General features: G+C 32.5%; 1 protein-coding gene across 3 annotated transcripts in view; it reads left to right on the top strand.

Moving 5' to 3' along the window:
* Window positions 1-2257: 2257 nt before the first annotated feature.
* LOC131855550 (amyloid-beta-like protein) overlaps window positions 2258-21791 on the top strand; it is a 136406-nt gene continuing 116872 nt past the window's right edge. For all 3 annotated transcript variants that reach the window (XM_059206826.1, XM_059206827.1, XM_059206824.1), the window contains exon 1: window positions 2258-2390. In XM_059206826.1, the coding sequence (XP_059062809.1) occupies window positions 2325-2390 (66 nt within the window). In that variant the 5' untranslated portion in view covers window positions 2258-2324. The remainder of the gene's footprint in view (window positions 2391-21791) is intronic.

The raw sequence follows: 21791 nt of genomic DNA, 5'->3' as shown, positions 1-21791 counted from the left end.
GGGTTGTAGAACCTATTAGATTACACTTGCCGGTCGGGTATAGATACCTAGGTTTAGTGCTATGTTTTAAGACTGCTTGCTTTTACACTGATAGGTATATTATTTGACGGCCTCGGTGGTCTAGCGGTTTACCTCACCGCCTTACTTCTAATGGTAGCAGGGTCGATTCCTCGCACGAAATAAACATTTATATTCATGTTTATTATAGTGTATTGTATATTATAGTCTGGGGGTTTCCAGTGTAAGAAGAAAACGAATTGCTGAATGATTTAAAATTGAAGCAATCTTTGTCAGTTGACATATCCATTCTTATTACAATAATGTTTTGCATTTTAATCGAACTCTGTTATAGAGCTTAATATGTAAAGTTATGGATTGAATTCCCCTGGACAGTTTATAGATACCATGAAGGTTTGAGGTCAGTAATGATCGATACCTATGGTTTGACTAAATCTCTGAAGGTTACACGAGCCACTTATTCCCTAAGTTCAAGGGTCCGACGCTGAAAAACTATTGCACATTAACATGATTATATTATTTTTTAATTACTGGGTATTTATATTACTGGTTCTTCAAAACTTCGGATCTATACAGTTTACTTTATAAGAAGAATGTAATAATTAAGTTAAAAGGACTTAAACAGTTTGTTTAATAAATGATAATGGTATGATGCACTCGCTTGGGTCAACGGTACACGCTGGCGGGGCACCAGTAGGGGATGAGCATGAGGTCAGGTCAGTTATCCCATTGTGGCAAATTTAGTAGGAATCTATCACGACGATGTCCAAGGGGCACCACATAGGGGTATTAGTAGGGTAGGGTAATTTTATATTGTCTTATAAGAATAAGTTAACTTAACCAGTAAAAGGACAGGGTTGAATCTAATCGTAAATAAAGCCATCCTTAGAGGAAGGAAAGTAAAACTAATCGACCAGTAAAGATACTGGAAAAATTTATAAGCGAAGGGTAGATAAGGCTTTCAGTAGTGATGCCGTTTTAGTTAAATGCAGGGTTACTCTATCGGCAGAGGTAATCTCGTAACGGTAGTTAAATGCAGGCCTTTGGTAGTTCTTTGTTGTGAAATAAAAGGATCTGTTTAGTAGCGAGGAAGAGTTATTGCTGGCTGCTAAATCTTACTAAAAAAAAAAAATAAACGCGAAAGTTTGTATCTATGAATGGATAAATGGATGGATGTTTGTTACTCTTTCACGTAAAAACTACGGAATAGCTTTTGATGAATCTTTATAGTACCTAATATAGCTTGTACACCAGAATAGCACAGAACAGTTTTACCTAAGTGCCCTTTGACGAAACTTAGTAATTCGTTTTATGGAAATTGCGTAAGGTTTTACAACAAACTCCCAGAGTCTGTACTCAATTTGCCAGAAAAAAATTCAAATGTGTCATAAAATTTTTTCATTGTAAAAAAGCTTATTATAAAATTGAAGAATTTATAAATGATAATAATGTTTTTGTAGAAAATATCTGACTTAAAATTCATAGCGCTGACAATGTTATCTGATTGAACAGAGATTAAGTGCGTAGCGGTTTCTATGTTGATTGTCGTATGCCTAATCCTTGTAGTTAAATAAATAAATAAATATTTATTTAAAAGAGCAACACACAAGTTTCTTTCTCATTCTTCTTATGATGAATCTGCATTCCGAATAAGCGGTAGAATAAAAAAACTTGACTATTCAAAAGTGTTTATATCAAGATTATTTGAATAAAGATTATTTCTATTTGTATTTTTTCATTGTATCACTAAGGGTAAGTTAAAATTCTGTTTACATAGACATTCCTTAATTGAGTATTCTTATTTCTTATTATATGCTACTTAATGTTTATTTCGATAATTAGTAATACTTAGTCCTCTATATTTATCGATTTAAAAACAGAAATAGATAGCTTCATTTGGAGACCTTGATTTACAATCTGAATGATTGTAAAGAATGACGCAAACATATAGAGCATACCGAAATATGCTTAATTATACCCATATCGATTATTGGCTTTTCAAAAATGATGCATCATCATCGGGAAATTCAGACAAAGCCAGACGAGGACATTTGTTATTCGCTACGATATACGTCCTTATTGTACGTTGCGTTAACGGCAGTGCGCGTGCGTTATCCTCCAATATTTGTCCCGCTCTGTTCCATACCACATTGTCCTCCATCCTCCTCACTCCCGGGAGGGTCGATCTATACGACGTTAGGTACGGCGACGGTATGGTCCAGTCTAGTTAGTACGCAGGTTTGTGGCGTCTCACACAAACGTCAGTAGTGGCAGTTTAGGTTTTGGGACGCATCGCGGCCGCAAAAATGACGCGAGCCGTACTTTTTATATGTGTTTTTACCATATTTTTGGACGTCCTACATGCTGGGCAGGTAAGCTGATGTAATTTATATTTTATGCGCATGTGTATTAACAACACGCGGCACCGTAGTTTTTGCCGGGGCCATTAAGTCGAAAATCGATTGAACGCGCAACGAATTGTTTTCGCAGCGAGTGTAAAATAGTTGCTTACTGAAAGGTGCCGATTTGTTGAGACACGGATGCCATAAAAGTTATTATTTAAAGCGTTTTATGAGTCTTTTGTTAATATGAAGGAATAAATAGATTGCGTAACACAGAAAGGTGAAAAGATATGGAAAAATTCACTATCGATACTACAGAAATATTTCTAGAAAGTTTCGTAAAAGTATTTATTATCCGTTATAAGTTTGCAATAGATATTTTTTCTACATGTTCACTTATGACAAAGATAATGCAATAAAAATATTTCTTCGTAATAAACAAAATAAGCAAAAATAAATTATTATGTATTTTTTTTAATATATTTACATGATTATGATATTGATAATAATAATAATTTCCGTAGAAGTCAGATTAAAGGTTTATTATTCTTTCAGGCTAATTTCGGTAGGTCAGTCACGTAACGGCTTAAGGCAAACAATGGTAGCATTTACCTACACATTCGTCTACCTACCTATATAGGTTGTACGTCACACTTTGAAGGGTTGAGCACGACACGCAATAGCACTACTTAAACCGAAGCGCTACCCCAGCACATTAAATTCACAACGATTGCTCCGAAAATCGTGGCATTTTCAACCTTATTGAATAGGTCAATTACGTTAACGTTTGGCACTGTTGGCAATTCTCTTAAATCTCCTTTTTATGACTACCTACCAGGAGCGTTATCCGGCTACGTCCGGGAGCAACATTGTAAACATTTTCCAACTTCATTTAAGCATTCCGTAGATGTGTCTTTATTTTCTCTTATTTCTTTACTAGTAGGATTACCCACGGGTAAAATTAACGGATAAAAGAACATCAGTTGCACATTCTGTTGTAGTTTTATTTTATATGTGTAGAGGTAAAAAGAAAACTATAGAAAAAGACCTGGAAAACGGATATATATGTATATTTATATAACGGATATATATATATATATTTTAATATATTTCTCCGTTTTCCAAGTCTTTTTCTAATATTTAATGGAAACTGCATATAGACAGAATACTACAGAATAACATACTATAAAGGAACTGTAAAAATATAAATTTAGAATAATAAATACAATTTCGGTTAGCTAGATACAACACATTTATTTCTGAACATACTTATTTACAAAGATGTCTTTTAGAAAGATCTAAACAACGGTTACAATACTTATATATGATTATTGATTTATTTAAGAACAATGGTATATTTCTTGCGGATCTACTCTGCAAAATATTTCCGATATAACATTGATGTGAGCGAAGGGACTGTATTTGTATGAAGCTGATAAATGTAATTCTGGAGAGACGGTTCTTAAGAAGGAATAGTATAATTAATATGTATCAAAATTAAAGCAGATAACAGAAGAATAATGAAAATATAAAATATTTGTCTATATCAAATAATAGACAATAAAAAACATAATTATAGGTATATAAAAAGCTGCATGCACAATTAAATTGCACTGTTTTTCAGGACGTTTTCCGAAACGTCCTGAAAAATGTATACCACCCAGGAGGCTGGTATACATTTTTTTTATCTATTTATGACAAAAAGGAGTCGTTCCTTTCTTATATCAATCAAATTATCTCTTGCAACAAGAATCTCAATTGCCGCTTCTCTTTTTCCTCTGGAAGGAATATTGTTCAATTTATCCAATCTATTTGATTTGGAAGCATGTCATTGAAAGAATCATATCCAGATTCTTTTTTTCTTTTTATTTTTCTATTTCTGGGTGAGTTAGAGCTTGTGGCGAGTGAAGTGGGAGTAGGTTAGGTAATAGCAGATATGGAAAATATAGCTAATTAGAAAGAAAGAAGAAGAGAGAAAATATGTTTATTCCATAACATATATTTAATTAGATTTTACTGATATTTCTCTGTAACAGACACCAATAAAATCAAGGTTGAAAAATAAAACTGATAACATTTTTAATAAAGTTAATTAAATTTTTAATAAATTTAATATAGTTAATTAAGACAAGTTTAACAAAAACATATTAGAAATTAAATGAAAATATATATTGCCATGAATGTGGTAATTATACAGTAGAACCTTTTGTGGAAGCTTTAATATATTGTATTGAGTATTAGATTATGGTACAGGAATTTACAGGTACATAAAACGTAATATTTATTACTCAATTATAAGACGGCAATAAGCGATTTTAATGTTAGACTTAATATATTAATAACTATTACTTAAGACCCTGCTATTAGTCTTACAAGTCTAATAGTATTGCTATTCATAACATTGACTGAATAATTATTGGAGACTCGTATCGCCTTCTTTGTATAGATGACCTGTACCTACGTCTGTAGGGTACGCCTACTGTCTGTCTCTAACAATAAATCGTCCTACAAATGAAATGGTATAGAGTACAATTTTATGTAATATTGGCGACCCTTCTTAGAATAGAATAGAAATAGAAAATCCTTTATTCAAATAAACTTAATTTAATTACTTTTGAATAGTCATCACAATTTTTTTAATCTACCGCTTACTCGGAAAGCTTTCTCATCACAAGAATAATGAGCAAGAAACTTCTCGGCTTATATACGCAATCATTGTAAATCTCTATTTATAAATTAAATACAGCAATTTCTATTACATTTCTAGATTTCTGAAATCTATCCAATTTTTTCCATTACAACCAGAAAATAAAAAAATATCTGAACGTATTATTGGGTTATATCAAACTGAAGATAGCGATAACAATTAACTTTTGTAAAGCGTTGGATACTAATAATAATAGTACATTAACTTAAATTATGCTTATATTTTCGATTTCATTGTTTTCTTAACATTGCTGCTAAAGTTTGGTCCTGCTAAACAAGAGCGGTAACAAAACAAAAGAGATTGCAAACTGATAACCCTATTAGTATAATACTTCCGAGTTTGTGTTATGTTTAGGGCAATGTACAAATAATGAGATAATAAGGAGGGATGTTGCAAAGACCCAGATTTGTAAGACGCTTCACTCAGTCAGTACATAGAATAAAAGAAAGTTGCCGCCGCTGTCTTTTAAACTACACAACGGATTTTAATGCAGTTCTCATCTATGGATAGAATGATTCAAGAGGATAGTTTATATGTATAATTTATTATTCATTTCAATATTACAACACCATTACAGTATAACCAAACCTTTGTTGCAAATTAGTAGATATACATATGCATATATATACCTATATATTAATTTACTACATAACATATTTAATTATACAATGCAGGTAAAGATTATAAAAAATCTAGATACTTTTGAATGGCTTTTGTATATTTCGGCAGATTACAATCAAAAATATCAATATCATTTCTGATATTGTTCAGTATCTCGGGTTACAGGTGAATATTTTAGTAAATTGGTCCTGGCTATCTGAATACTGAATAAAACGGGATGAGTGCGCGCGCCCACGTAACCTTTGGGTACCCATAGCTGAATTTGCTCTAATATTTCTGGGTGATGCACCCACCCTCGTAATACACTCACAACATATTTTACAAGAGAGACATCTCTTCTCACCGCTAATTTATTATACCCAACCATGCCCATTACAAACAAACTCGGATACATCATGGGGTAGTAAGGATAAATACCGTATTCCTTAAAGTATATAAAACGAGTGAATTTATTTTGTAGTTTTTTCATAGTTATATATTATAGTGCAGAACAACTGAGAAATTCAAAGATTTGTATTTCACCTGTGCGAAGCCGCAGCTTGTAAATTGATAGCAAAAAAACAAAGTATGTTTCAAATAATAATAAAAAAAACCAGCAAAAGCTGAGAGAATATAAAAAATAAAAAAATAATAATTTTTATTTGTCTCAAACAAAAACTTTTCACACAATACAAATATTGCCCATATAATAATATAATTTAAAACTAATGAATGAGACAAAACGGTCTCGGTATAACTCAGTGAGGGTAGTGAGTTCACCCTCTCTGCTATAGGCATATCCACCCTCTCAAATATAGACGAAAATGTTGCAAATATAATATATTTGCAACATTTTCGCCACTACTGTGATGTCTGGGTTAATGTAATGTTTTTTTTTTAAACTGACTAAATCTTCAGTTTTGTAATTATACAGGCCGATTTGTGATTAGAATTATCTTATAAGAAGTTACAGTACAGGTTATTTGCAACATTTTTGCGTATAGAACGCTCATATGCAAAAGTAAACCATATACGTATTTTAACTTTTGGTAATTCTACAGATTTTAATAAAATTTAAAATACATTTTATTTTATAAACAAAGATCCAGTTATGTATCAAATCGATTAAATGTACAAAAATGCCGCAGTGCTCATAATGTAAAGAATTGTGATCATTGCGTCAGAAATAATTTAAAAATTCTAAAAGTTAATAATTTTTTAGGTTTTTTTATGTACATTATGTGTGTACAAAAATATGTATGGAAAAATTCATGCAGTTATCTAGAACTCATAACACAAACTCTGCTAGGTTTGGCATTAGATGGCGTTGTGTGAAAAGTCCAGGATATTATTATAGTCTATCTATGTACTTAGTTGCAGCATAAAATATTTTATCTGCCGACGGATAAAATCCATTATTAACGAGCAGAGTGCTCGGATAGAATGCTTTGGAATAGTCTGAGCCCCGGGCTATTCGATATCTGATAGAATTTTCCACAAACACCATTGTGTACTTAAACACTTGTGCAGTTGAATCGGGCGAAGAATAAAGGGATTTAACTAGTTTGAACTCGGCATTTAAGGATTTACAAATGAAAAATTAAGTTTTTAGTTCGCCAAGCATTAGAGAAAAGTGCTAAAAACGGGGATTAAAACGTATTATCTGGAAATATAAGAGCCGCTGGCTGGTTTTATTACCGTTTTCCTTTCTTTTAAAGGATTTGGGGTGGCTTAATAGGGTCGGTGGTATTGTTTGAAAACGGCTCCAGTACCCTTTGTGGAATATGCGTGTGATTACTGATAAGATGCTTAGGTACCGTTGATTCATTGTACTCGTAGCCCTTGAATTTTACAGACAGAATAAACAGATACTGAAAGTAATGTTATTTTAAACAAGTATAAATTTAGGTCTAAATTATTTATTTCATTAGAATATTCTAGTGTACTGTTATTTAGAAGGTACACTATACATACAACAATAACAGCTTGAGTAAACATTTAACTTTCGGTTTCGTGGAATTATATGTTTCGTTTAATTTATTTATTTTCGTTTAAACTGTATTTACTTTCTAGTTAACTTTTTAATTACTCTTTTTATCTATACAATAATATAAATAATAAAATTGAAATATCTGTTTGTTATTTCAAATTAACAGCTTTTTACTAAATGTGTATGAAAGAATATACATCACGTTTCTACTGGATAATCTCAGAAGCGACAGCACCGATTTTGACGGGATTTTCACTCCACTATTAAATTCCACGCGGGTGAAGTTGTGGGCAACAGTTATATATCTGTGGTATGTAATTATATCCTTACACAATATAAAACAAGGTCGTCGCCGCTGTCTGTTCGCTTATATCTTTTAAATTACACTACGGATTTTAATGCGGTTTTCAGTAATGGATAGAGTGATTCGAGAGGAAAGTTTATATGTATAATATATGCGTGTTATAATATAAAACAAGCCGAGTAATTAAAAAAATTGTAATGCATCCATCCGAAGCCAGGACGGGTCGCTAGTAAAAGGTAAAAGCCAGCCAGTTCTTCTCGTTGGAGACTACAATCCGAACTGACGGTAGATTATATATATTACAAGTGTTCGTTATCCTACACAAATACCCTATTGTACTATATTTTTAAGGATCCAATCAAGAATATGACAAATTCCTAAGCAGTATACCTCGGGGGGAAGGCGATCGTTAGTAATGTGTAATGTGGACTAATGATCCTATTGCTAGCAATGTACCATGTCAGATTGACTTCCACACGGTTCAACTAGGAAACCATCATGATAAATTCCTGGTGAATTTGCCACAAACTGATCTGACCTCATTTTCATCTTATCATTCTCTACTGGTGCTTCTCCAGCATAAACCGTGGAGCAAGCTTAGAGCTGGCGGGTACACCATTCCATTATCATCATTTAAAAAGCCATCTCTCATGTTTTTGTAGAAAATATCTAACTTAAAATTCATAGCGCTGACAATGTTATCTGATTGAACAGAGATTAAGTGTGTAGCGGTTTCTATGTTGATTGTCGCATGCCTAACAGTTAATTAAATATAAGTAAATTAATATTTATTTAAAAGAGCAACACACAAGTTTCTTGCTTATTCTTCTTTTGATGAATCTGCATTCCGAATAAGCGGTAGAATAAAAAAACTTGACTATTCAAAAGTGCTTATATTAAGTTCATTTGAATAACGATTATTTCTATTTCATGTAATATGTAATAAAATATACATAGAATAATAGAAAAATGACGCAGTTTTGTTTAAACAAGTTCTGAAATTAGGTATTTAAGATATCCCGGGGATTGAAATTAGGTTGTCACCGTTTCCAATATCAATACGGAATCGATAGATAATTATGGATAGTAATTACATTATAGTGTAATGGGGTTGTAGCTGGTAATAATGAAGCTATCATTGTTCCATTATATCGTACGATAGAGTTACCAACCGTCCTGTTTTATGAGGACATGTCCTAGTTTTTGTAGTGTTCTCGGACACCCTGAATAGTTTTAAAGTTATTTCAAACACGCCATTCATTTAATGTATGTATCTAGGTATATACCTTATTGTACCTTAGAAATCTAGGAAATTACCTGTGACTTTAATCTAGCTGTCTAATTACAGACCCATATCAAAGTCTAACCACATTTACGACTTCTCAAAATAGACTGATGTGGCATGGTAACAAATCTAGACAGTATCTTTCAAAGTTGGTATTGTATTGTCTGGTCTATATCGGACTACAATTAAATGAATCAATATAGATATTAAAATATCTTTGTGTAGTATGTAGTTCCACTACAGATAGTTATGATAAGTCAAATCTACCATCAGAAGTGTTATTCTATAAGAACACATTTAATCTCACTTCTTTACAGAATACCAAATTGAATTTCACGCACAGATCTGCGAGTGAAAATCGAATTTGTTCGTTATATACGAAACTCATAATAAAGTAGGATGAGTTGTGAGGTGAATTTTGAAGTTTTGGGGGATTTTGACTGAAGAAATGATATTTCTGATAAGATTATACATGATTAGAAAATATAAAAATATAAATTCACGTGTAAATTAAGGAAATTGTAATAATTACCAATACATGCTATTGATTTTTTGTCGTTCTTGAACAGAATGAAATCCACATCTACACCCAGCGAACCATACAAATGAATATTATTATCGCATATATAATAAGAAAAGTAAACAGAAAAAAATAATTTATTTGACTGGCTGTATACTCGTAAAACTATATATTTGTATAATACTTTCATCTTATTATAAAAGGAGATTACTATCTGAATAAATGCGGCCGTTTTATAGTAGATGTAGTATATGTGGGAAAGAGAAGGAAGCATTGTGTCGTCTCTAACGCACACTGCTGGCGTCATGGATTCATTGCGCTGTAACCGGTGATGTGTGTCTGATAGGCGACAATTTAGAAGACAAGCTGCTGTTTGTAGTACTAAAAGTATAGTAGATACTTATGTACTTATTTGAAAGGAGCCAGAGTAGAATTCCTTTTTTGTTCTTCTCGTCTCCAGCTACATTTTGAACGGACGTCAGATTTGATTTTTCATAAGTGTCTATACTCCATACCTAAATAAATAAAGTCAATTTAATTTATTTTTATTTCACATAGAGGCTATTTTACAAGATTTTAGAGCACTTTGTACGAGCCATGAAGTTTGAAGGTTGACAACCCTTATTCAGGAATATAGTCACAGCTTTGACCTTTCCGTAACATTACATAATATATAAAGACATTTTCACGTAGTTCTAATTAGTTCAAATAAACCCAGCCATGTCTTAATTAATATAATTACTCTTGGAGAGAAATTGTTTTGCTTTTGAAATATTATGTTTGCATACACGTGTGTGTTTAGGACTTCGCGCTGTATCATCAAACATCTCACGAACTGGGGATATTATCAATTATATTTTAAAATATTTTTGCTACTTTATTCCTTATCTTTTTGAGGGTAATTGAAAATAAATCTACTTTTAAAATACAAAAGGTTTTTTAATCAATACCAATAATTATGATGATATAGGTATAATTAGTAAGCCAGTTGTTTCGCTACGCTGACTTAAATTAAAAGATCGTGAGTTCAATTATAGCTGATACTAAAAAATACGAAAATTTTTGCCCTAAAAGGAATATCATGCCGAAAGTTAGGTAGAATGTTCTCAAAACTGAAATAAAAACCACTTACTCCAATAAAAATCCATACAAATAGGACCAAACATTCATAGTATTCAAAAAACTTTATTTATTCATGAACATTTGTTTAAGAATATATAGGTATAAAATTAATATACGAAGAGCGTCGCTATATTTCCTGAACAAACCATAATATACCTGAGATTTCATAAAGTAAAGGTTCTTAGATATTTAATACTCTGTCAGCAAGATGGCGCCCACTACTTGCAAGCCTGTCTTACACAACTTGTGGCTATAAATTGAGCGATTCTTAAAGAAATATAAGGTAAATTTTACGAAATTATTATACATTATTCGTAGTATCACTAAGACGAGATCCTATATCATGACTTATTAATTATGTGATATAATAAAACGATAGAAAGATATGCTTTGTAATATCAGAATACAAAGAGTAAATACTTGTATATAATATTTATTAGACATCGTTGTAAAGTGAAGGTATTCTATCTGTGCGAAAGATTCCCAATAAAACAGGCAGAGAAATCTGAATGCCACTTTCTTTATTCTTATTTACATCTCTTGTGTCAAATAAATTAAATTTTAATAATATGATTTTAAATGTTCCATTAATAAAATACTTTTTATTTTCAGGATGTATTCGATTAGTATTATACTATATTAGAAGTGAAAACGGCATGTGCCCATTTACAAGACTTTATTCATTTCTGTGTATGTTATATTTACTTTGTATTTCTTTTTCTTCATATTTTCTTCGTACTTCATATTTCGATTTTATTATAAAGATATGAAAAATATAGCTTATGAATTTACGCGTGTTTCGTGGCTCCAAACTCAAAGCGTCTTCAGCCTAACTTACTACTATGTAGTTTGTGTGTCGCAGTCTTTTGTTCGTCAAGAATAGTCCACCTCTTCCGTGAGGTAGACTTGTTCTATACTCTGCACATACATATAGCTACTTTTATAAAGAGTATGTCTGTTTGAGTTTGTTTCAGAAGCATTCCTTTCATTTTGCATTTGAGTTGGGCTAAGTTTTATTTACAGTCGTGAAGGAAATGGAAATAATCTTTATTGAAATAAATTTAATATAAGCCCTTTGGATTTATAGTTATATTTTTTTATTCTACCATTCATTCGAAACGCAGACTCATAACAAATCACCTTCTTAGTGACGTCACCAAAAATTACGATATTAAGTAAAATGACTTAATGAAAACATGAAAAATATCAGTAAATCATTATTCATATCTATTCTTATAAATGCTGCTATATAGAACATTGAACATATAGAACATGGAACCTTTTTATTGCATTTTTCGGATGCATTGATGTTTCCATAGTTCATAATGTTTGGTAGTTACAAGCAGAATTGACTTAGTCCTTAAAGAAATTAAGCATAATGTTTTGCATTCCTTAGAAGAAAAAATTATTTTGCAAAGTTCAAAATTTTGTTTTAAAAAAAAATATATCGGATAGCTTCGAATGAGGACGATGAGCACTCTCAATTGTCGTATAATCTTCAACGCTATTTGAAAAAAATGCAATGTAGGGATATGGCTTTTTTCATTTTCAACCCAGATACATCTTGGCGAACGCAACATTTGATAAGTCCACATTTCGTTGAGTGTATTTGAACTCACGTGGCAGGAGACTTATCTACCACAGTCTCAATTAATTTTGTTTGTTAACAGTATTTCTATAACTAGAAAGTAAGCCAGTAAAAAATTACGTACAAATTGATCGAATTTTTGAGAAAATCACAAACCATGACCCACCACACCATAAAAGCGATGTGAACGTTAATTTAACCTGACAAAAAAGGTCTAAAACTTCATTATAACAGCATTATAACGTATCGAGGACCGTAAGTGTGTTAGAGGCTCACAAATTCTCCAATAGAGCGGTAAATAGGCCCTTCTGCCCCAGTTGCCATGGCGACGGACCTAAACACTGATAGCCCCGACCCTCCGAGAGGATAAACTAATCTTGTACATTTTATTCCAAGGCACAGCCCGTGAAAAATGAATTTTGAGGTTCTTACCTCTCCAAGGAAAGTAAATTGAGGTTGAATAATTTAGAACTTCACTTATCTTACGTAATTTTAAAGCAAGAGAGCACTCCTTTTCTTTATTGGATTTTTACAAGACGTATTCGTGTATTTTATTATCTGTGTAATAAGAAAACAGTTATATATCATGTAGGTTATCAGTTTGCAGTTTGTTATCAGCTTTATATTTACAATGTGAATACAATTTAAAATACCATGTAGAGAATTCCTGAAGACATTTACATGTCTAATACACTAGAGTTGACTACATACTGCATACAGCTGTACTACTGCTGTCATATACAATGTAGTTCTGTGCAAAGTCAGGGCGGAACGATATACATATAGAGGCTTGTTTGAATCACTGGTTTATATCGATTTCAATGTTCAATAGAACGCCATCGATGCGTGGCAGTGAGTTAGACAGCCATATTGCTTCGTTTATTGTCTGCAGAGTCAATAGCGTGTCGGCACCATATGGCACTAATTCGATTTCCCATTCACAATCATGTGCACTTACCATCATGTAGATATGCATGACAGTAAATAATAATGATTATAATATCTCAGGATAATTACACAGCGTCATATAGTCCCAAGCAGAGCGTGTGTTATGTCAAATACTGGACATATATATGTATCTTATATATAAAATTCTCTTGTCACACTGCTAGTTACCATACTCCTGCGAAACGGATTGACCGATTTAATGAAATTTTATATGCATATTTAGTAGGTCTGAGATCGGCAACTATCTATTTTTAGATAAGAGATGTCCACCCCTAACATAGTCCTGCAAAATTAACATAAACGTAAACATACATATACATATATACTCATATAGTTACATACACACCAATACTCATACCTTTTGCATTCATCTTTTTCATACATTACCTAATATACAAAATTTACTCCCTCTTTCAACATAAGTTCCATTTTTCAGTTAGGTAATTTACTACCGGAAAACATACATAGAAAATGAACACAAAAAAAAGAACACTCCAGTTTCTACAATACGGGCCTAGTGTAGAGCTACAATAAAATTAAAAACGCAAAAATTGTGTATTAACATTACATTTTCTGTAGAATTCTTAGTTATTACATTTTTATAACAAATTAAAATCAGCGAAATAGATAGAGTAACATAGCTAAAAAATAAGACCTGATTGACATCTGGAGATCCAAATGTGATTCTATAGTAGCTCGCTAATCCAGTTATATAAATATATATTGTAGTTCTATATATGTATAGTTACAGATCCCAATGTTGTAGGTGTAGGTAATAGCTGAATATTAAATATTTCTGTACAAATACCGAATTCACCTGTGCCACAGACGTGGCGATAACAAGGGCTCGTATACATTTACATTCGTTATCCCCATGCCAGAGGTTCTCAACCTTTTTATGATTAGGAACCACTTGGTTATAAGCCGGGACAAACAAGATAAAGAAAAACAAAATATACATTTCGTATGTTTTTTTAATACAAATATAGCCAAGATTTCGGGACATTCTGTAAATAACAGTATTGGGTACATACTGTTGTTTACAAAATGTCCCGGAACTCACTTTCTGCCTTTTGACATAGGCTTCCTCGAGCTCTTTGCATTACGTTTTTTCCTCCGCAATTCTATTCTAGAGGATAGAATATTATATAAATTACTAAAAATAAACTTTTTTATGCATTAAAAAAACGTGTGTTTAAATAATCGGCTCAAACCATATTGTGATGTGAATAACAGGGCAACCAATACTTTTTATAACAGTTGGCCCTCCCCTAATGAGAATGAAGCCAAAAATTGTTGTATGTATATCTAATTCCATTTATGGTAGCAGCTCCATTTATGGTATGGGTTCCAGGGAGTCATTGCGAGAGTGTTTTAAGGAATCAAATATCCTCACCGTTGCTTCTCAATACATTTATGAAAATATAATCTATGCCAGAAGGAATATAGACAGTTTCAAAAGAGTTAGTGATTGCACTAATAAAAGCTTACGTAACAATAACAAACTGATTTTACCTAAATGTCGTTTGGCTAAAGTTAGTAATTCGTTTTATGGCAATTGCGTAAGGTTTTACAATAAAATATCAGAGTCTGTTATAAATCTGCCAGAAAAAAGATTTAAATGTCAAATAAAACAGTTCCTTTGCAAAAAAGCTTACTATAAAATTGAAGAATTCGTTAACGATAATAATGTTTTTATAGAAAAACTTTAAATCTATAGCACTGACAATATTATCTGATTACATTAATAATGAGTGCGTAGCGATTTCTATGTTGATTATCGCATGCCTCTTACTTGTTATACTGTAATTATTTATATAAAAAAACATCTATTAAAAAGAGCAACACACAAGTTTCTTGCTCATTCTTCTTGTGATGAATCTGCATTCCGAATGAGTGGTAGAATCAAAATATGACTATTCAAAAGTGCTTGTAATGAGTTTATTTGAATAAAGATTATTTCTATTTCTATTTCTATTTCTATAATGTTCCTAAAAAAAGCTTGGGCAGTTTTATACAAAACTTGTGAGGAGACAGCTTTCCGAACGAGTGGTAGATAAAAAACAAATTGTTATGACTGTTCAAAAGTGCTCAAATTAAGTTTATTTGAATAAATTATTATCTATTCTATTCTATTCTTGTATTGTTCTAAATGAGGCGAAAGATGAAAACAAACCTTCAAAATAAGTTTATGCATACAACTTTAAAAATTTTGTTTTACAAAAAAATTAACACAGTTTCTTACTATCGTAGTTTAATGGCTTGCCTTCTACCCATGTGTGATACTACTTAACATGTATATACCCAATTTGAATTTAGAACACATTAATAGTATGAAATTTAAATTTTTTTGCGGACCATATTTTGGTGTAATTTGTTGGTTTCCGGACCTCCGGTTGGGGACCACTGCCGCATACTGTTTGGTACCTCATTAAATATGTCCAAGAGGTCCGCACAGGACCCATTTGCCTTATAAATAGTGTAAATGGAATTTCTATAATGCATGGCACTGTTTTAGGAAATCGCATCCTTGGTTCATACATATTTATTTATGGTTCACCTGAATGGTAATAAATTATTACCGTATTACTACAAAAGTAGAGTTTTTACTTGACTTAGTTAAACTATGTTACAAACATTGTAGATTTCTTAAGTTCAAAAGCAATATTTTCAAAATAACTTTATATTTCATTGGCGTTTACCATCGGTAGTAGGAAAATAATAACGAATTTCAAAGAAATTCTTTTGAGATCAAGACGTTTGATGTTTAAAATTTTGTATGTAACATAATTTATTGCATGAAAGATATAAAATAATAAATATAAAATTCTCGCGTCACAACATAAGTTACTATAAGAACTCCAAAATGGCTTGACCGATTTTTATGAATTTTATATGCATATTCAGTAGGTCTTTTAGTAGTTAGTTAGTAGTAGTTAGTCTCTAGTTAGTTAGTAGTTAGTCTTGTAGGTCTCTTATTATGATTTAGCACTTAAAAATACATACCAAATTTTCGCCCTTCTAGCATCAACCCAACTATTTTAATAGCGATTTTAATTTATATGGTAAAACAACGTGTGCGGCGTTAGAACTGGTATAGATATAAAATAATAAATTTGAAATTGTGAACATACTTGTGTAAAATAGAAAAATACAAAATTCCATTCGTAGATATATCATGAACGGTGTACACAAGTCATTCTTCACACTTACCACAACTGATGCTTACTTTATTCCGAGTCATAAAACAGAACTTACGGTTTTGGTTTAGAGCTAATAATTGTATGATCTCTATAAAACGCCTTTCATGTAATGCAACATGCATCTTTTAGTGCTCTTGTGTCTAGTCGTTTATTCGTTTATAGTACGCTAGATTCCATGTATATAGATATTTCGAAGCGAATTACATCATGCGAAGTTAAAAATTCGGTAAATATGACTAAACGATTACTTGAATGACGAGCGTGCATGGAATAGTTGTTTATGTACGGGATTTTCAATTAATGTTTTTCAAAATTCAAAATATCTATATCCATGTAGATCTATTACATACTCTTATGATATCTCAAATCTACCGTCAGTTCGGAATGATATCAAGATGAGAAGATGTTAGACATAGACACCTATATAAATACCTATACATTGTAAATAAACTCGCCTAAATAAAAATAAAGTAATTCAATTGAGTTTCTTGCCAGTTCTACTCAATTGGATCTATAATAGTAATAATAGTAAATATAATAATAGTAATAGTAAAAACTTGACGTTCATAAGCGGCTAAAATGTCCTACATTAATAAATAATTTTTGAATTTGAATTTGTAGAATATAGAAGTTGCCTTTATTTATGAATTTACTTTAATTTTCTATAGTTATAGCCGTCAATTTGTACTTTTATCTTACTAATATTATAAACGCTCAAGTTTGTGAGTATGGATAGCTGGATTGATGCTTGTTACTCTTTCACGCAAAAACTACTGATTTTGATTAAACTTTATATATATGCCTTATGTGTATATACCTTATACATCATAATAAAACATGGGGTACAAATTTCATGTGGGTGAACCGTGGGCACATCTATGTAGTTCAGAATATATTTTAGATTTAATTAGATGTATTTAGAGTAACACAAAATTCGACATCCACCCTCACTTACTTCGATGAAACAACCCAAGATTACCAACCCTCGTTAAGAATCGTCCGGAATTTCGGTTCTGTGAATTTTAATAATAGCTGAGTAGAAAGTTGATTGTCCGTTAAGTTCCGACATCTGGAATTGTGAAAACGGTGAGCATGTACTGATAATATAAACCCCCTTAATGAAAGTGTATATTTTATTTTGTCCATGCTTTTATCAAGTCAAGACAAAATAAAACACTAGTACACTTAGTACATTCAATAATGAACTGTATCATTTTTAGACATACGTCTTTTTTTTTAATATTTGACGTTCAAATCAATAAATTAATAATCAGATTCAGCGATATAAACAAGGTGGTACGGTCACGTCATGTAGTGACCGTACCACATGACAATAATAGTACTTGACATGAGTACCTAGCGCAGGACGCAGCATCTATGTGAAATGGGGTCTCCTTTTCACATAGATGTTTGTTATTAATAGGGATTTTAAAACGCCGAAATAACACCCTAGACGATTCAGGACAGACCAGATAAGATGACCAGAGAGCCGACCCCAAATAAATGGGACTAAGGTAATGCAAAAGAAGAGATTCAGTAATCTAAATCTAAAAGCAATACACATTTTACATTGACGATGTCGTTACAAGGTGATGTCGTCGATTCATCTATTCTGTTATAGAGTACTCAGAACCGGGATGTTTAATGAATTTATCTTGTCAGGGGAACATTAACCAAGTTTAGGAACAAATTACGAGCGTAAAGTTGTCTCGTACCTTGAAGTTCTTGCGTAATTACCGAAGCATCCTACAGAATACCCCTGTAGCCTGCTCACGTCTTTTTACTGCGAAACACGGAGCATATCACAATTCCGTTTTGGCGCAAACGAGCGCAGATAACCGCTTTATGACTTGACGAGCTGCCAGCCGGCTCAAAACGCTCAAGAATCAATATCGCGATGTTCACGACACTACACCTTCAAATGGGCTGTAACAATCTATATCAGCAAGGAGAAGTACGTCGCCTCTGTCACTAGGGTTCAAAGTTATATAATCAGGTAGTGACAACTTCTGTACCGCTGCTGTGACTATTAATGCCTTTTTATTGCATCTTTTGGTTGCCATAAAAGTCTGCAATACTCTTCGTTACGTAAAAGAACACTGAATTATTTGCTCCCACCAGCTTCTTGGGTTTATCTAGGAAATCTGCAGTTGCTTTTGCTACTGTTGGTTACATTGTTTCTTGTTTTATGTATTGGTAGGGATACGCTTTTATAGCGAGCCATTTATATTATACGGGCCTTTTGTTTTATTGTTCTGCATCGGGTGCGAAATCACGATAAGGGAAATTTAGAGATTATTTGTGAATTGAGTTTTAATTGAATTTCGCGGTTCTGATCTTTTTATCTAATACAAGGTTTTAATTTTAAACACATTGCATACCAATTATTTTTTCTTAATTTCTAGCGAATAGACCAATTAATTAGAGACATGGAGGTAGAGTCGCACTTTGGAATGTTAGATTGAAATATACTCATCAAAATGTGGGCATATCAAGTGTTGCTTTCCTGTCGATATCGGATGATACTTATTTATTAATGCATATAATACGAGTATAGTATATTTTATTACATATAGTAAAATAATTACATTACGCTAGTGGACTAGTTCTGTAATTACGTTCAAGAAAAATTTAAGTGTAAAAAAGTCTAAGAACATTAGGTGTGAGCGAGTAGCCATCTACCAGGGTAGCAGCGGACACGGGGAGTGTCAGTAGCGTTGTTGGGAAACGGAGCATGTAGGTTAAGGGCCCTCCGCTCTTTGTTAGCGCGCTCTAATCACTGCCGACCCTCGACGCCACGCGACTCAAGGGCTCGTGGCGCACTAGCGTTTTGTGTCTATTCTTTCACCGCCACATCTCTTTATACGCTATGTTCTCTTGGTATCTGTTTCTTTGGTTATGTCGGATTTAATTTGGAAAAAATATAATATTTGTTGACTTTTGGCATAAATACATTTGTTGTACACGACAACAATAAATATATAGAGATATTTTGTTAATCCAATAAGTAATTATTAAGAAATAATGTTAACACTTTATAATAATAATGTTGTCTAATATGTCATTGCTATACCTGTTTATATCGGTTTTATTTAATGAAATATTAAATACATTGAATAAGTGGCAATATTTTAAAACCTTTCTTGTGTATATTGGTTGGTAATAAAATATATCGAATAGCCGAAAGTAAACATATAATTTAGTAAGATAATATTCTCACAGAATATTTTTTTATAGATTTTCCTATAAAAAAATATAATAATCTATAAAAAAATCTAAGAAAAAATTGGAGTATACATATAGATGTGACGGTATGATAATGAGGAGGGTTTAGTGGTGGCCTTACGCTGGGGGGATACTCAATAGGAGTGTGAGGTGGAAGGGAGCGGGAACGAAGGCGAGACTCATTTCCGGCCTGAAGGGAAGTCCAATAGGTCAATCAGCAAAATTGCATTTATGTCTATGTCGCCTTTTAATCTTAATTCTATATATTCTAACTTTGTTTATTTTATACTAGCTCAGCCCGTGGTTTCACCCACGTGAAATTTATAGCCTAGTTATTCGGATGTATAAAGAATATTATTGTAAAGTTTCATTAAAATTCGTTCAGTAGTTTTTACGTGAAAGAGTAACAAATATCCTCACTTCACATTATTATTAAGATAAGATTACGTTAGTTGTACTGTCTGATAGATTAGGTAGACTCTATTAGGGTCTTGGTACTTGGAAAGGTGTTTTTAGTAAAATGGTTTATTTTTCCATGGCGTGTATTTTAAAAGAGCACTGTTACAATATCCAATTTCGAGAAAAAGATCAAACGTCGAATCCAACACGGATGGGTAGCGTTCGGGAAGCTCCGATATATCTTTTCGTCCAAATTTCCACAGTGTCTCAAGACGAAGGTCTTCGACCAGTGTGTGTGGCCAGTGATGACTTACGGCACAGAGACGTGGTCGCTAACTATGGGCCCTATAAACAAGCTCAGAGTCACTCAGAGGGCAATGGAGAGGGCTAAGGTCGCAGTTACTCTGCGTGATCGAATCAGAAATGAGGAGATCCGCAGTAGAACCAGAGTGACCGACATAGCCCGAAGAATTGCGACTCTGATGTTGTAATGGACAGGGCACATAGCTCGTAGGAAAGATGGCCGTTGGGGCAGTAAAGTCCTCGAGTGGCGACCACGGACTGGAAGACGCAGCGTGGGAAGGCCTCCAGCCAGGTGGACCGACGATCTGGTCAAGATCGCTGGAAGGCATTGGATGCGCAGGACCGATCGTCGTGGAGATCATTGGGGGAAGCCTATGTCCACCGGTGGACGTCTTCCGGGCTGAGATGATGATGATGATGATGATGATGACTGTTACAATAAAAAGGAATGAATTGACCAATAGTACAGTGTTACCAGCAATACAAAAGTGTTACTAACAATCATTCTCAAATTTATCTAATGTACATTACTATAAATATTTTATGTGTTTAACACTGTCCTTCATTTAGATAGAATAAAATAATATTTGTCTACATACAAACTTACATACTTTCATAAAATTTATTAATATTTATAATTCAGATTTATTTATTTTGCATATAAAACAGTTTACATTTAGTTGGGTTTTTGCAAAATAATATGTTAATACTAAACATTAAAATAAACTTAAATTTGATTTTGACATGTTATAAAATAGAGTATTTACATAAACTGAGTTCAATGTTGTTCTAAATTTCAAAAGTGATAAGTTGTTGCTATCGAAATATTAAACTAGCCGGTCTTTAACTATAGTTTCTAATGTTTTCGATAGTTATACTTAATATTGCTTTAATATATATATAGATAGATAGATAGAGTAATCAGTGCCGTCATCAATTTAGTTGTTAAAATTCAACGTCAATGAAATTTGGTTAAATATTCTTTGATTCTATACAATACAAACAGAAAGACAAGTGATATCTTTTTTAATATATTTTTTACTTCATCTTCTTCACTGATATACTTATGAAGTACGTCACTTCCGGATTTCCGACTTCATGTAGATATATGAAGCCGGAAACCACGTCACGTCTAACCTTGTACGTATGTACCAACGAACTCGTTGGTATAAATTTCATACATTTTTCTTCATTTATGTCATCATATAAGCGACCACTTCTAAAGTTGGCCGGAATG

Source organism: Achroia grisella, unplaced genomic scaffold (assembly GCF_030625045.1).
Source record: "Achroia grisella isolate CSIRO2021 unplaced genomic scaffold, CSIRO_AGI_Agris_v1 utg146, whole genome shotgun sequence".
In the NCBI taxonomy this organism is placed as follows: domain Eukaryota; kingdom Metazoa; phylum Arthropoda; class Insecta; order Lepidoptera; family Pyralidae; genus Achroia; species Achroia grisella.
The sequence above is the reverse complement of the archived record's forward strand: the minus strand, read 5'-3'. Positions and strand labels throughout refer to the sequence as shown.